The sequence below is a fragment of the Ranitomeya variabilis genome, chromosome 4 (genome assembly GCF_051348905.1).
Source record: "Ranitomeya variabilis isolate aRanVar5 chromosome 4, aRanVar5.hap1, whole genome shotgun sequence".
NCBI lineage: Eukaryota > Metazoa > Chordata > Amphibia > Anura > Dendrobatidae > Ranitomeya > Ranitomeya variabilis.
The window spans coordinates 767,211,432-767,224,547 of record NC_135235.1 but is presented as its reverse complement, the minus strand read 5'-3'; the positions used below and the strand labels follow the sequence as shown (position 1 = coordinate 767,224,547).

The 13,116-nt window shown below is 45.5% G+C and overlaps 2 protein-coding genes across 2 annotated transcripts in view; one reads left to right on the top strand and one right to left on the bottom strand.

The window, feature by feature from the left end:
* Positions 1-13,116, bottom strand: part of LOC143766910 (uncharacterized) — an 817,195-nt gene that overhangs the window by 182,739 nt on the left and 621,340 nt on the right. The window lies entirely within an intron of this gene.
* LOC143767126 (uncharacterized) overlaps positions 1-13,116 on the top strand; it is a 45,650-nt gene that overhangs the window by 11,789 nt on the left and 20,745 nt on the right. The window contains exons 2-6 of the mRNA XM_077255148.1: positions 3,690-3,878; positions 4,008-4,187; positions 4,271-4,394; positions 4,474-4,571; positions 5,328-5,418. Of these exons, the coding sequence (XP_077111263.1) occupies positions 3,690-3,878; positions 4,008-4,187; positions 4,271-4,394; positions 4,474-4,571; positions 5,328-5,418 (682 nt within the window). The remainder of the gene's footprint in view (positions 1-3,689; positions 3,879-4,007; positions 4,188-4,270; positions 4,395-4,473; positions 4,572-5,327; positions 5,419-13,116) is intronic.

Genomic DNA, 13,116 nt, shown 5'->3' with positions numbered 1-13,116 from the left:
TACCGCCATACCCCCCCACAGTATATTGTTCCCATAGTACCGCCATACCCCCACACAGTATAATGTTCTCATAGTACCGCCATACCCCCACACACAGTATAATGTTCCTACAGTACCTCCATACCCCCACACACAGTATAATGTTCTCATAGTACCGCCATACCCCCACACACAGTATAATCTTCTTATAGTACCGCCATACCCCCACACACAGTATAATGTTCTCATAGTACCGCCATACCCCCACACAGTATAATGTTCTCATAGTACCGCCATACCCCCACACACAGTATAATGTTCCTACAGTACCGCCATACCCCCACACACAGTATAATGTTCCTACAGTACTGCCATACCCCCACACACAGTATAATATTCTCATAGTACCGCCATACCCCCACACACAGTATAATGTTCTCATAGTACCGCCATACCCCCACACACTGTATAATGTTCTCATAGTACCGCCATACCCCCACACACAGTATAATGTTCTCATAGTACCGCCGTACCCCCACACACAGTATAATGTTCCTACAGTACCGCCATACCCCCACACACAGTATAATGTTCCTACAGTACCGCCATACCCCCACACACAGTATAATGTTCCTACAGTACCGCCATACCCCCACACACAGTATAATGTTCCTACAGTACTGCCATACCCCCACACACAGTATAATGTTCCTACAGTACTGCCATTCCCCCACACACAGTATAATGTTCTCACAGTACCGCTATACCCCCACACACAGTATAATGTTCCTACAGTACCGCCATACCCCCCACACACAGTATAATGTTCCTACAGTACTGCCATACCCCCACACACAGTATAATGTTCCTACAGTACCGCCATACCCCCACACACAGTATAATGTTCTCATAGTACCGCCATACCCCCACACACAGTATAATGTTCCTACAGTACCTCCATCCCACCACACACAGTATAATCTTCTCATAGTACCGCCATACCCCCACACACAGTATAGTGTTCCTACAGTACCTCCATACCGCTCACACACAGTATAATGTTCTCATAGTACTGCCATACCCCCACACACTATAATGTTCTCATAGTACCGCCATACCCCCACACAGTATAATGTTCTCATAGTACCGCCATACCCCCACACACAGTATAATATTCTCATAGTACCACCATTCCCCCACACACAGTATAATGTTCCTACAGTACCGGCATACCCTCACACACAGTATAATGTTCCTACAGTACAGCCATACCCCCACGCACAGTATAATGTTCTCATAGTACCGCCATACCCCCACACACAGTATAAAGTTCCCACCGTGCCATCATCCCACCACACACAGTATAATGTTCTCATAGTACCGCCATACCCCCACACAGTATAATGTTCTCACAGTACGGCCATACCCCCACACACAGTATAATGTTCACACAGTACCTCCATACCCCCACACACAGTATAATGCTCCCACAGTACCGCCATACCCCCACACACAGTATAATGTTACCACAGTGCCATCATCCCACCACACACAGTATTTTGTTCTCATATTAGTGGCTTCCCACAGACACAGGATACTGTTTACACAGGACTGGCATCCCCCTCACACACAGTATAATGTTCCCACAGTACTGCCCCCTACATGCACAATATGGTACCATCCACCTCACTGACTACCTCCGACCACCGACAATTAATAAATACTCACTTAGCCTCATCCTTGGTGCAAATACTAATGAGCCCAGGATCTATAAGATATTTACCATACGATAGTTGGATAGGCAGGAGTGTATCATCCATAAAGGTAGCCCACTCGGTTGCTATGATGCCTATGAATTGACAGGGCTCGGTGGGGTGTGATATTGGTCACCCTCTCCTTCCCATCATCACAATTTCAGCTAAAGGGCAAGTAGGAAGCGAGAGGCTAAATGCCAGAATTAGTGCATCTTAGAGATGTGCCTTTTCCGGGCGGCTGAGAGCTGATATATTTAGCCTGGGGGCACAGTATCCATGGCCCCTTCCTAGGCTATTAATATCAACCCGCAACTGTCTGCATAGCTTTGCTGGTTATTAAATATAGGGGAAAACTACGTCACATTTTTAGAGGAGCCCCCCATGTTAATAGCCACTAAAGGCTAAGTATACAGTTGTCAGCTGATATTACTAGCTAGGGAAGCTCCATGGGTATTACCCCTTTCCTAGCCTATAAACAAACTTCTGTGTGTGAATCAGACCTGAGATCTAACGTGGTAGAAGATTACAGTGCGGGGAAGACGGGAAACCTTCATATAGACGGCCGGTGGTGATGGAGTCAGTGACCGACTCTGGCTACATATGTCTATAGAGCCGTAGTAGAAGATGAAGATGTCGTCCTCATCATGAAGTACCGTATTTTCCGGCGTATAAGACGACTGGGCGTATAAGACGACCCCCCAACTTTACCAGTTAAAAAATAAAATCTTCTTAAAAGTCGGGGGTCTTCTTATACACCGTATGTCGTCTTATAGGGCCGGTGAATATGTGCCCTTTTGGGGGGGGGGGGAGTGATCCTGATGACGACGAGGGGGCGTCTCACAGGAAAGTGAGTATCCCCCATTACCTTATCATAGCGCTGCAGCGTGGGGTCTCTGTGCTGGGAGCGGCGGCTGCTGTGCTGTGGTGCGGCGGCTCCTCTTCTGCAGTGTGGGGCCTCTGTGCTGTGGGGTGGCGGCGGCGGCGGCGTATCTTTATGCAGTCGGGGCTCCTCCGGCATCTCATTAAAGCCTGGAGGCCACGCCGGCAACTCCATCGGTACAATGCGGTGGCCTCCGGGAAAATGGCCGCTGCTCAGATTCAGATCTCGTCCCGAGATCTCGGGAGACGAGATCTGAATCTGAGCAGCGGCCATTTTCCCGGAGGCAGCTCAATAGGTGCGATGCGGTGGCCTCCGGGAAAATGGCCGCTGGGGGCTGCGCATGCTCAGATTCAGATCTCGTCCCGAAATCTCGGGACACGAGATCTGAATCTAAGCAGCGGCCATTTTCCCGGAGGCCACCGCATTACACCGATGGAGTTGCCGGCGGGGCTTCCAGGCTTTGAGATGCCGGAGGAGCCCCGACTGCATGAAGATACGCCGCCGCCACCGCCCCACAGCACCAGAGGCCCCACACTGCAGAAGAGGAGCCGCCGCACCACAGCACAGCAGCAGCCGCTCCCAGCACAGAGACCCCACGCTGCAGCGCTATGATAAGGTAATGGGGGATACTCACTTTCCTGTGAGACGCCCCCTCGTCGTCATCAGGATCACTCCCCCCCCCCCCCCCCCACCCACCATATACACCCGGCGTACAAGGCGATTCCCGGCGTACAAGACGACCCCCGACTTTTAAGAAGACTTTCAGGGGTTAAAAAGTCGTCTTGTACGCCGGAAAATACGGTAGTTATTTCTCATGTCCCGTGTAATGAATATCTCCTGCAGTATTACTAATGCCGATTCCAGGGTCGGTAAATGAGACGAGAATTAGCGTTATGGAAGATGAGTCTATGAGAAACGTATTCAGCTGCCGACTCCGAGGAGGAAACTGCTTGTTGTCTGTGGCCTAAATATATAGGTTTTATTAGTAGATGTAAAGAAGGAAACTAAATACTGTAAAATAATAAATCTCCTCATATGTTTCCCTTATTATCTCCAGTAATTGTATTATTACACAGGATTCTTATGATGTTACATCGGCTCATCTTCTTATTCAGGTCTCTACAATATCGGATCCTCTCAGTGAAGATCTTCTACAAAAGAGAATTTACCTGATTTACCCATCACAGATGGATATGGACAGAGACAAGATGGCGGAGAGGATATTACACCTCACCCTAGAGATCCTCTTCCGGCTTACTGGAGAGGTGAGAGATTCTGATGACGTCACATTACATCATTCTTATCTATGGGAATAACAGATGGACAGAACTGGAGAGGTGAGGACTCTGGAAATGTCTGTAGTGAGATTTATTAATGTGTCTCTCCATTACCAGGATTACACAGTGGTGAAGAAGACCTCTAGTGATCGCTGTCAGGACCCTGTGTCTGAGGGATGGGGAAAATCCCTGAGCCCAATCACAGGACCTCCACCTCACCCCCTGATCCATGAGAACATCAATGACCAGAAGATCCTAGAACTCACCTACAAGATGATTGAGCTGCTGACTGGAGAGGTGACACTGCTGGGAATGCTGGGACATTATACAGTAACACTATGAAGGGATCGGGGGGATGACGGTATCATTGTATGTGTCAGGTTCCTATAAGGTGTCAGGATGTCGCTGTCTATTTCTCCATGGAGGAGTGGGAGTATTTAGAAGGACACAGAGATCTGTACAAGAACGTCATAATGGAGGTTCCCCAGCCCCTCACATCTCCAGGTAATAGGACTAAATACACACGGCCTATAATTATCTGTATGTAAAGAATGGATTCACCCCCTGTATGTGTTTCTTCCAGATCTATCCAGTAAGAGGACAACACCAGAGAGATGTCCCCGTCCTCTTCTTCCACAGGACTGTAACCAAGAAGATCCCAATGCTCCTAAGGATCATCAGGTAAATGGAGAGAAGGTGTCAGGAGTAGGGTTGAGCGAAATGGGTCGGCCATTTTCAGAAGTCGCCGACTTTTGGCAAAGTCGGGTTTCATGAAACCCGACCCGACCCCTGTGTGGGGTCGGCCATGAAGTCGGCGATCTTCTGAATCTGGGATCGGAATTCCGATACCGAGTTCCAATAGGTTTGCCATATCGGAACTCGGTATCGGAATCCATATTAATGTGTAAAATAAAGAATTAAAATAAAAAATATTGATATACTCACCTGTCCGGCGGCCGCTGCAACTTACCAAGGGAACCAGCGGCCTGCTTTGGTTAAAATGAGCGCGTTCAGGGCCTTCCGTGACGTCACGGCTTCTGATTGGTCGCGAGCCGCTCATGTGACCCCCACGCGACCAATCACAAGCTGCGACGTCATTCTCAGGTCCTGAATTCCTAGAATTGGGTTTCGTGTTTCGGCCGACCCCGACCCCGACTTTTTTATAGGATCGGCCGATTTCACTCGACCCGACTTTCTCAAAAGTCGGGTTTCGTGAAACCCGACACGATCCTATAAAAACAAGTCGCTCAACCCTAGTCAGGAGAACTCCCCTATGATGTGTAGACGCCGGTGAAGGTCTTGTGCTCAGTCTTGTTTTATCCACCAGTATTATATGTTTTATACTTGTGTAATGAGAACGGTGGAGATGGCAGGATTAGAGCTGATCATAGATGGGACTTCTCCATCGGTCGGTGACTTTTACAATATTTGTTTCAGGGTGAAGATCTGACCCATATTAATACTACAGAGACATATGTGAGGGGGGATGAGTGGTGTAAAGAGGAGATTCCCACATATGGCTACCCAGGTGAGTAGTGACCACTAAATGCAGAGAAGTCACAGATTCTCCTCATCACCGGCTGTGGCTGCTTTATCGGTGGTGTAGTCCGGCCGTATTACCATGATCACCATTTTGCTTTTAGACCACAACATTCTCCTCCACCCAAAACTGTTCAAATGACTTTGGACATTGAAAGCCCTTTTCTATAGAACTTACAACCTGGAGGATCCACCTACCCCCTGGTATTGGTGTGAGGATGGTCCCTTAAAGCGAGATCTATATGATTGCTTGTACCTGACCCAATATAGGCTGAGTGCACGCTTAAAGAGTCACACCGAGCACAGAGTTAGATGTATACTCCTTTCTCAGCAAAGGCTTGCACACAACTGAAGATTATTCTCAAGACAAAGAGACAGGAAATGGGTGTCACACAATCTTCTGAGCAGCCAGTGTCAGTCTATGATAGGTCCATTTCAACTTCACTTCCATATATGGTATCCAGTATCTTAGCTTCTGCATTCCAAGGATTCCTTCCAGGGTGTTGTCTGAAGACACAGACGCCATCTTGGTACACCATATCTGAACTGACTTATATAAGGTTTAACCCCTTCATGACCTTGGGATTTTTTCATTTTTCCATGTTCGTTTTTCGCTCCCCTCCTTCCCAGAGCCATAACTTTTTTATTTTTCTGTCAATATGGCCATGTGAGGCCTTTTTTTTTGCGGGACAAGTTGTACTTTTGAACAACATCATTGGTTTTAGCATGTTGTGTACTAGAAAACTGGAAAAAAATTCCAAGTGCAGTGAAATTGCAAAAAAAGTGCAGTCCCACACTTTTTTTTTGGTTGGCTTTTTTGCTAGGTTCACTAAATGCTAAAACTGACCTGATATTTTGATTCTCCAGGTCTGTTCGAGTTCATAGACACCAAACATGATTAGGTTATTTTTTACCTAAGTGGTGAAACAAAATTCCAAACTTTGCTAAAAAAACAAACAAATTGCGCCATTTTCCGATACTCATAGCGTCTCCATTTTTCATGATCTGGGGTCGGTTGAGGGCTTATTTTTTGTGTGCCGAGCTGACGTTTTTAATGATTGCATTTTGGTGCAGATACATTCTTTTGATCGCCCGTTATTGCATTTTAATGCAATGTCGCGGTGACCAAAACAACGTAATTCTGGCGTTTCAAATTTTTTTCTCGTTACGCCGTTTAGCGATCAGGTTAATGCTTTTTTTTTTGATAGATCGGGCGATTCTGAACGTGGCGATACCAAATATGTGTAGGTTTGATTTTTTTTTTATTGATTTATTTTGATTGGGGCAAAAGGGGGGTGATTTAAACTTTTATATTTTTTTCATTTTTTTCACATTTTTTTTATTTTATTTTTTTTTTACTTTTGCCATGCATCAATAGCTTCCATGGGAGGCTAGAAGCAGGCACAACATGAACTACTCTGCTGACATGAAAACTACAAATACAGATTACACAACAACCAGAAGACGGATTTCATCACCAGGTATCGGTGTAATCAGTATAACGGCAGCGACCTGACACTGTCTGTAGTCACTGAGCACAATCCTGCTGACAGGTTCCCTTTAAGACATCTCCGCTCTGCACTATTATACACAGTTCTCTTTAACCCCTTACTGACCGGGCCAATTTTTACAATTCTGACCACTGTCACTTTATGGGGTTATAACTCTGGAACGCTTTAACGGATCCCGCTGATTCTGAGAATGTTTTTTCATGACATATTCTACTTCATGTTAGTGGTAACATTTCTTCGATATTACTTGCGATTATTTATGAAACAAATGGAAATATGGCAAAGAAATTTAAAATTTTGCAATTTTCAAAATTTGAATTTTTATGCCCTTAAATCCGAGAGATATGTCACAAAAAATAGTTAATAAATAACATTTCCCACATGTCTACTTTACATCAGCACAATTTTGGAAACAAATTTTTTTTTAGTTAGGAAGTTATAAGGGTTAAAAGTTGACCAGCGATTTCTCATTTTTACAACAAAATTTACAAAACCATTTTTTTTAGGGACCACCTCACATTTAATGTCACTTTGAGGGGTATACATGACAGAAAATACCCAAATTTGACACCATTCTAAAAACTGCAGCCCTCAAGGTGCTCAAAACCACAGAAGTTTATTAACCCTTTACGTGCTTCACAGGAACTGAAACAATTTGAAGGAAAAAATGAACATTTAACTTTTTTTTTTTTGCAAACATTTTACTTCAGAACCAATTTTTTTTATTTTCACAAGTGTAAAAAGAGAAAACGAACCACAACATTTGTTGTGCAATTTCTCCTGAATACACCTATACCCCACATGTGGGGGTAAACCACTGTTTGGGCACACATCGGGGCTCGGAAGGGAAGGAGCGCCGTTTGGAATGCAGAATTAAATTGATTGGTCTGCAGGCGTCACGTTGTATTTGCAGAGCCCCTGATGTACCCAAACAGTACAAACCCCCCACAAGTGACCCCATATTGGAAACTAGACCCCCCAAGGAACTTATCTAGATGTGTTGTGAGAACTTTGAACCCCCAAGTGTTTCACTACAGTGAAAAGAAAAAATCATTTTTTTTTCTACAAAAAATGATCTTTTTGCCCTCAATTCTTTTCCAAAGGGTAACCGGAGAAATTGGATGCCAAAAGTTATTGTGAAATTTCTCTTGAGCATACCGATACGCCATATGTGGGGGTAAACCACTGTTTGGGTGCATGGCAGAGCTCAGAAGGGAAGGAGCGCCATTTTGGAGATCATATTTTGCTGGAGTTGTTTGTGGGTGACATGTCACATTGTCAGAGCCCCTGAGGTGCCAGAACAGCATAAGCCCCCAAAAGTGACTGCATATTACACAATACTTCCCTGAATGAATTCTTCTAGTGGTGCAGTGAGCATACTGACATCACAGCTGTTCCATAGAAAATTATACCATTGGGCGGTGAAGAAAAAATAATTACATTTTTACCACTAAAATGTTGTTTTAACCCCAGATTTTACTTTGGAAAATACGTAGATAGATAAATGTCACTACACCCATAGATGAATTCGCAGAGGGGTGTCATTTCCCAAAAGGGGTCACTTCAGGGGGGATTCTGCTGTTATGGCACTTTGGAGAGCTGCTAAGTGCCAGAACAACAGAATTTCCCCCCTGAAGTGACCCCATTTTGGAAATGACACCCCTCTGGTTATTCATCTATGGATATAGTGACCATTTCCACTACATGGATGATTTCCAGGAACATGTAGTGGGAGTTTTAGAGCAAAAATGTCATTGTAGTGCCCAATATATTGTGCCCAGCTTGTGTCTCTGGAGACATCCCCCCACCTACCCCCGGAAATTGTTAAGTCAGCTCTACTCAAATGTGTCTGTCACTAAATAAACCAAATGCTTGAATGTCAAAACAGTCTAAAAACGTGGTTCTGTGTGGAAGATTGTAAATCCGGCATAAGGCCGGCAATGATGGGCATTGTGGGCAATAATAGCGGGTATCATGCCTCATTCCTCTCTTGGAACATACACGACATCTTCTCTGGGGGTTATTTCTTGTTTCAGTTGCTGGAATGAGGGCAATAAAATGTCGCTCAGTGAGTCTTCTGACATCTTCAGATTCTAAAGGATTGGCGGGGACAAAATTTTCAAATAACAGGAATACTGCAGGAATTCCGATACTGCAGGTAACCATGTATGTGACACATGTACTGCTGCAAGTCATACAGTCACCAATAACCATTGTCTCAGGCCTCACTTAATAAATTGCTTGGTATTTCCTGCATATTTACATGCTCCACATCTGCCCCCGCAGCTGAAGAAACCTTTAGTAGACAACCAGGACGTTCTACCAGGACCATCCATCACCAGATTAGGAAGGTGGGAGCTCTCCTTGTGGAGAATAAACCCCCTCCTGAAGAATACTCTCCAGTATTATACATGGTTACCTGCAGTATCTGTGACCTCTCCTATATCGGGGGCATGAGACCTCCGGCAGCCTCAGTGAGCCCCTCAGGGATCAGTGACCAGAGACCTAATCCCTCTAACATATCCAGACATTTTATCAGGTGCACGGCGGTGATCTGAGCGGTTTCCAGTTTTTCGGAATGGAAAGGGTCAGTAAGCCCAGAAGGGGCGGAGCTTGGCGACAAACTCCTTAGCCAAGAAACCCATTGGATCCTGATGATGGAGACCGCCCGTCCCACCGGTGTAAATAAGCGCAGATAGAATATTGTGTTATTAATATTGATCACCGACCTCTTGACTGTGTATAATGACAGCAGCAGATTGTTGGGTTTAAGTTTGTATTTTTGTACTGGTAGAAGAGTGTTAATGTTGTGGGTGTGAAATAACTGAACCCTGTGATGGGGCGTTTATATAAACCCTGACTCCCTGGTATAACACTAGGTTATGACTAAGGGTACTGTCACACATTGCCATTTTGATCGCTACGACGGCACGATCCGTGACGTCGCAGCGATCGTATGATTATCGCTCCAGCGTCGTAGACTGCGGTCACACGTTGCAATCACGGCGCTGGAGCGATGCCGAAGTCCCCGGGTAACCAGGGTAAACATCAGGTTACTAAGCGCAGGGCCGCGCTTAGTAACCCGATGTTTACCCTGGTTACCAGCGTAAACGTAAAAAAAACAAACAGTACATACTTACATTCCAGTGTCTGTCCCCCGGCGTTCTGCTTCTCTGCACTGTGTAAGCACAGCGGCCGGAAAGCACAGCGGTGACGTCAGACGTCACCGCTGTGCTCGCTTTCTGGCTGGCCGGCGCTCACAGTGCAGAGAAGCTGAGACGCCGGAGGACAGACACCGGAATGTAAGTATGTACTGTTTGTTTTTTTTACGTTTACGCTGGTAACCAGGGTAAACATCGGGTTACTAAGCGCGGCCCTGCGCTTAGTTACCCGATGTTTACCCTGGTTACAAGCGAACACATCGCTGGATCGCTGTCACACACAACGATCCAGCGATGTCAGCGGGTGATCAAGCGACGAAAGAAAGTTCCAAACGATCTGCTACGACGTACGATTCTCAGCAGGATCCCTGATCGCTGCTGCGTGTCAGACACAGCGATATCGTAACGATATCGCTAGAACGTCACGAATCGTACCGTCGTAGCGATCAAAATGGCACTGTGTGACGGTACCCTAAGGGGCAGATTTGGCCCTGAAACGTGTAACCCGGTGTCTGGGACCCCTGCTGTTTATGCCATTTTTCTACTGTCGGTTGTCCATGCTTTTAATGAAGATTTTGCAGTAAAGCTTATTGGACTGCAACCTCTTGGTGCTGGATTTTTTACTACCTGTTGGATTTTCCTGGGATGGCAGCCATACACAGAGGGGACAGGTGAGCTGTAAAGGACTTTTTTATTTACTTAAGAATTTCAATGATCTTTTCCTGATAATCGTGGAAACTATCTGCATTTCCGGCTTTTTTGTATAACACATAACAATTATATGAGGCCACCTGAAACAAACAAATGACTAACTTCTTATACCAGATATATGATTTTCATGATACCCGGTATGGCTGGAGAACCTGGTCTGCAAGGTCCACACCCCCCATATATTTGTTGTAGTCAATGACAGACACAGATTTTGGAGTAGTGGATCCTTGTTGGTCTGCAGTGGCCCTTGTGGCATCTGTGTGGATCGAGCTCAGGATAACATTTTTTTTTTTTATCTTTATACTTAAGGGCAAGCATCTCTCAATTGTGTAAAGCCCCTGACTGCCCCTTTCAGGACTTTTTGTTGACCAATGATTGTGGAAACCCCTGACGATATTTGCGAGTGGTCCCACAAGCCCCCATGTTATGTTCAACCAGACTTTTTTAAACCCCTTTACCCCAAGGGTGGTTTGCACGTTAATGACCGGGCCAATTTTTACAATTCTGACCACTGTCCCTTTATGAGGTTATAACTCTGGAATGCTTTAACGGATCCCGGTGATTCTGACATTGTTTTCTCGTGACATATTGTACTTCATGTTATTGGTAAAATTTCTTTGATATTACTTGAGTTTATTTGTGGGAAAAAAGGAAATTTGGCGTAATTTTTAAAATTTCATTTTTATGCCCTTAAATCACAGAGATATGTCACACAAAATACTTAATAAGTAACATTTCCCACATGTCTACTTTACATCAGCACAATTTTGTAACCAAAACTTTTTTTTGTTAGGGAGTTATAAGGGTTAAAAATTGACCAGCAATTTCTCATTTTTACAACACCATGGTTTTTTTTTAGGGACCACATCTCATTTGAAGTCATTTTGAGGGGTCTATATGATAGAAAATATGGTGTGACACCATTCTAAAAACTGCACCCCTCAAGGTGCACAAAACCACATTCAAGAAGTTTATTAACCCTTCAGGTGTTTCACAGGAATTTTTGGAATGTTTAAAAAAAAAAAAAAAGAACATTTAACTTTTTTATCAAAAAATTTACTTCAGATCCAATTTGTTTTATTTTACCAATGGTAACAGGAGAAATTGGACCCGAAAAGTTGTACAATTTGTCCTGAGTACGCCGATACCCCATATGTGGGGGAAAACCCCTGTTTGGGCACACGGTAGAGCTCGGAAGGTAAGAAGCGCCGTTTGACTTTTTCAACGCAGAATTGTATGGATTGAGATCGGACGTTATGTTGCATTGCAGAGCCCCTGATGTGCCTAAACAGTGGAAACCTCCAAATTCTAAGTCCAACCCTAACCCAAACACACCCCTAACCCTAATCCCAACCCTAACCACAAACCTAACCCCAACACAACCCTAACCACACCGTAAATGTAATCCAAACCCTAACTTTAGCCCCAACCCTATCCCTAATGGGAAAATGGAAATAAATACATTTTTAAAATGTTATTATTTTTCCCTAACTAAGCGGGTGATGAAGGGGGGTTTGATTTACTTTTATAGCGGGTTTTTTAGCGGATTTTTATGATTGCCAGCCGTCACACTCTAAAAGATGCTTTTTATTTCTAAAAATATTTTTTGCGTTACCACATTTTGAGAGCTATACCGTATTTTTCGGACTACAAGATGCACTTTTTCCCCCCCAAAAAAGGGGGGAAAATAGGGGGTGCGTCTAATAGTCGCAATGCAGGCTTACCGTGGCGGCAGACGTGTGGTGGCAGAGGTGTGGCGGTAGAGGTGCGAGGATGAGGAGGCGCAGTGAGCGGGGTCCCTTTCCCCGGCGAGGTGATGCAGCAGCCCGGTAATGCAGCAGAGCCGGGTGAATCCTGTTGTTACCGGTGGTGGCGGCCATCTTCCTGGGGCCGAGCGTGCGCAGATGGAGCGCTCTGCTGCCCGGGGCTTCAGGAAAATGGCCGCGAGATGCTGCGCGTGCGCAGATGGGGATCGCGGCGGCCATTTTCCTGAAGCCGAGATGCTGCATTACCGGGCTGCTGCATCACCTCACCGGGGAAAGGGACCCCTCTCACGCCATACCTCTCACTGTGCCTCCTCATCCCAGCACCTGTGCCGGTAACCGCTGCTGCAACCCTCCCATGGACACCAGGCCGTGGCGTCGCCCACCTAAGCAGGAAGGGACCCTGCTCAGGTGCACGCCGTACCGCATCACCCTACCTCTGCCAACACCATGCCTCTTGTGACCCTGCTCTGCCACCGCCAGCCCTCAGGTAAGATACTGTAAATTCAGACAATAAGACGGACCCCCATCTTATAAAAAA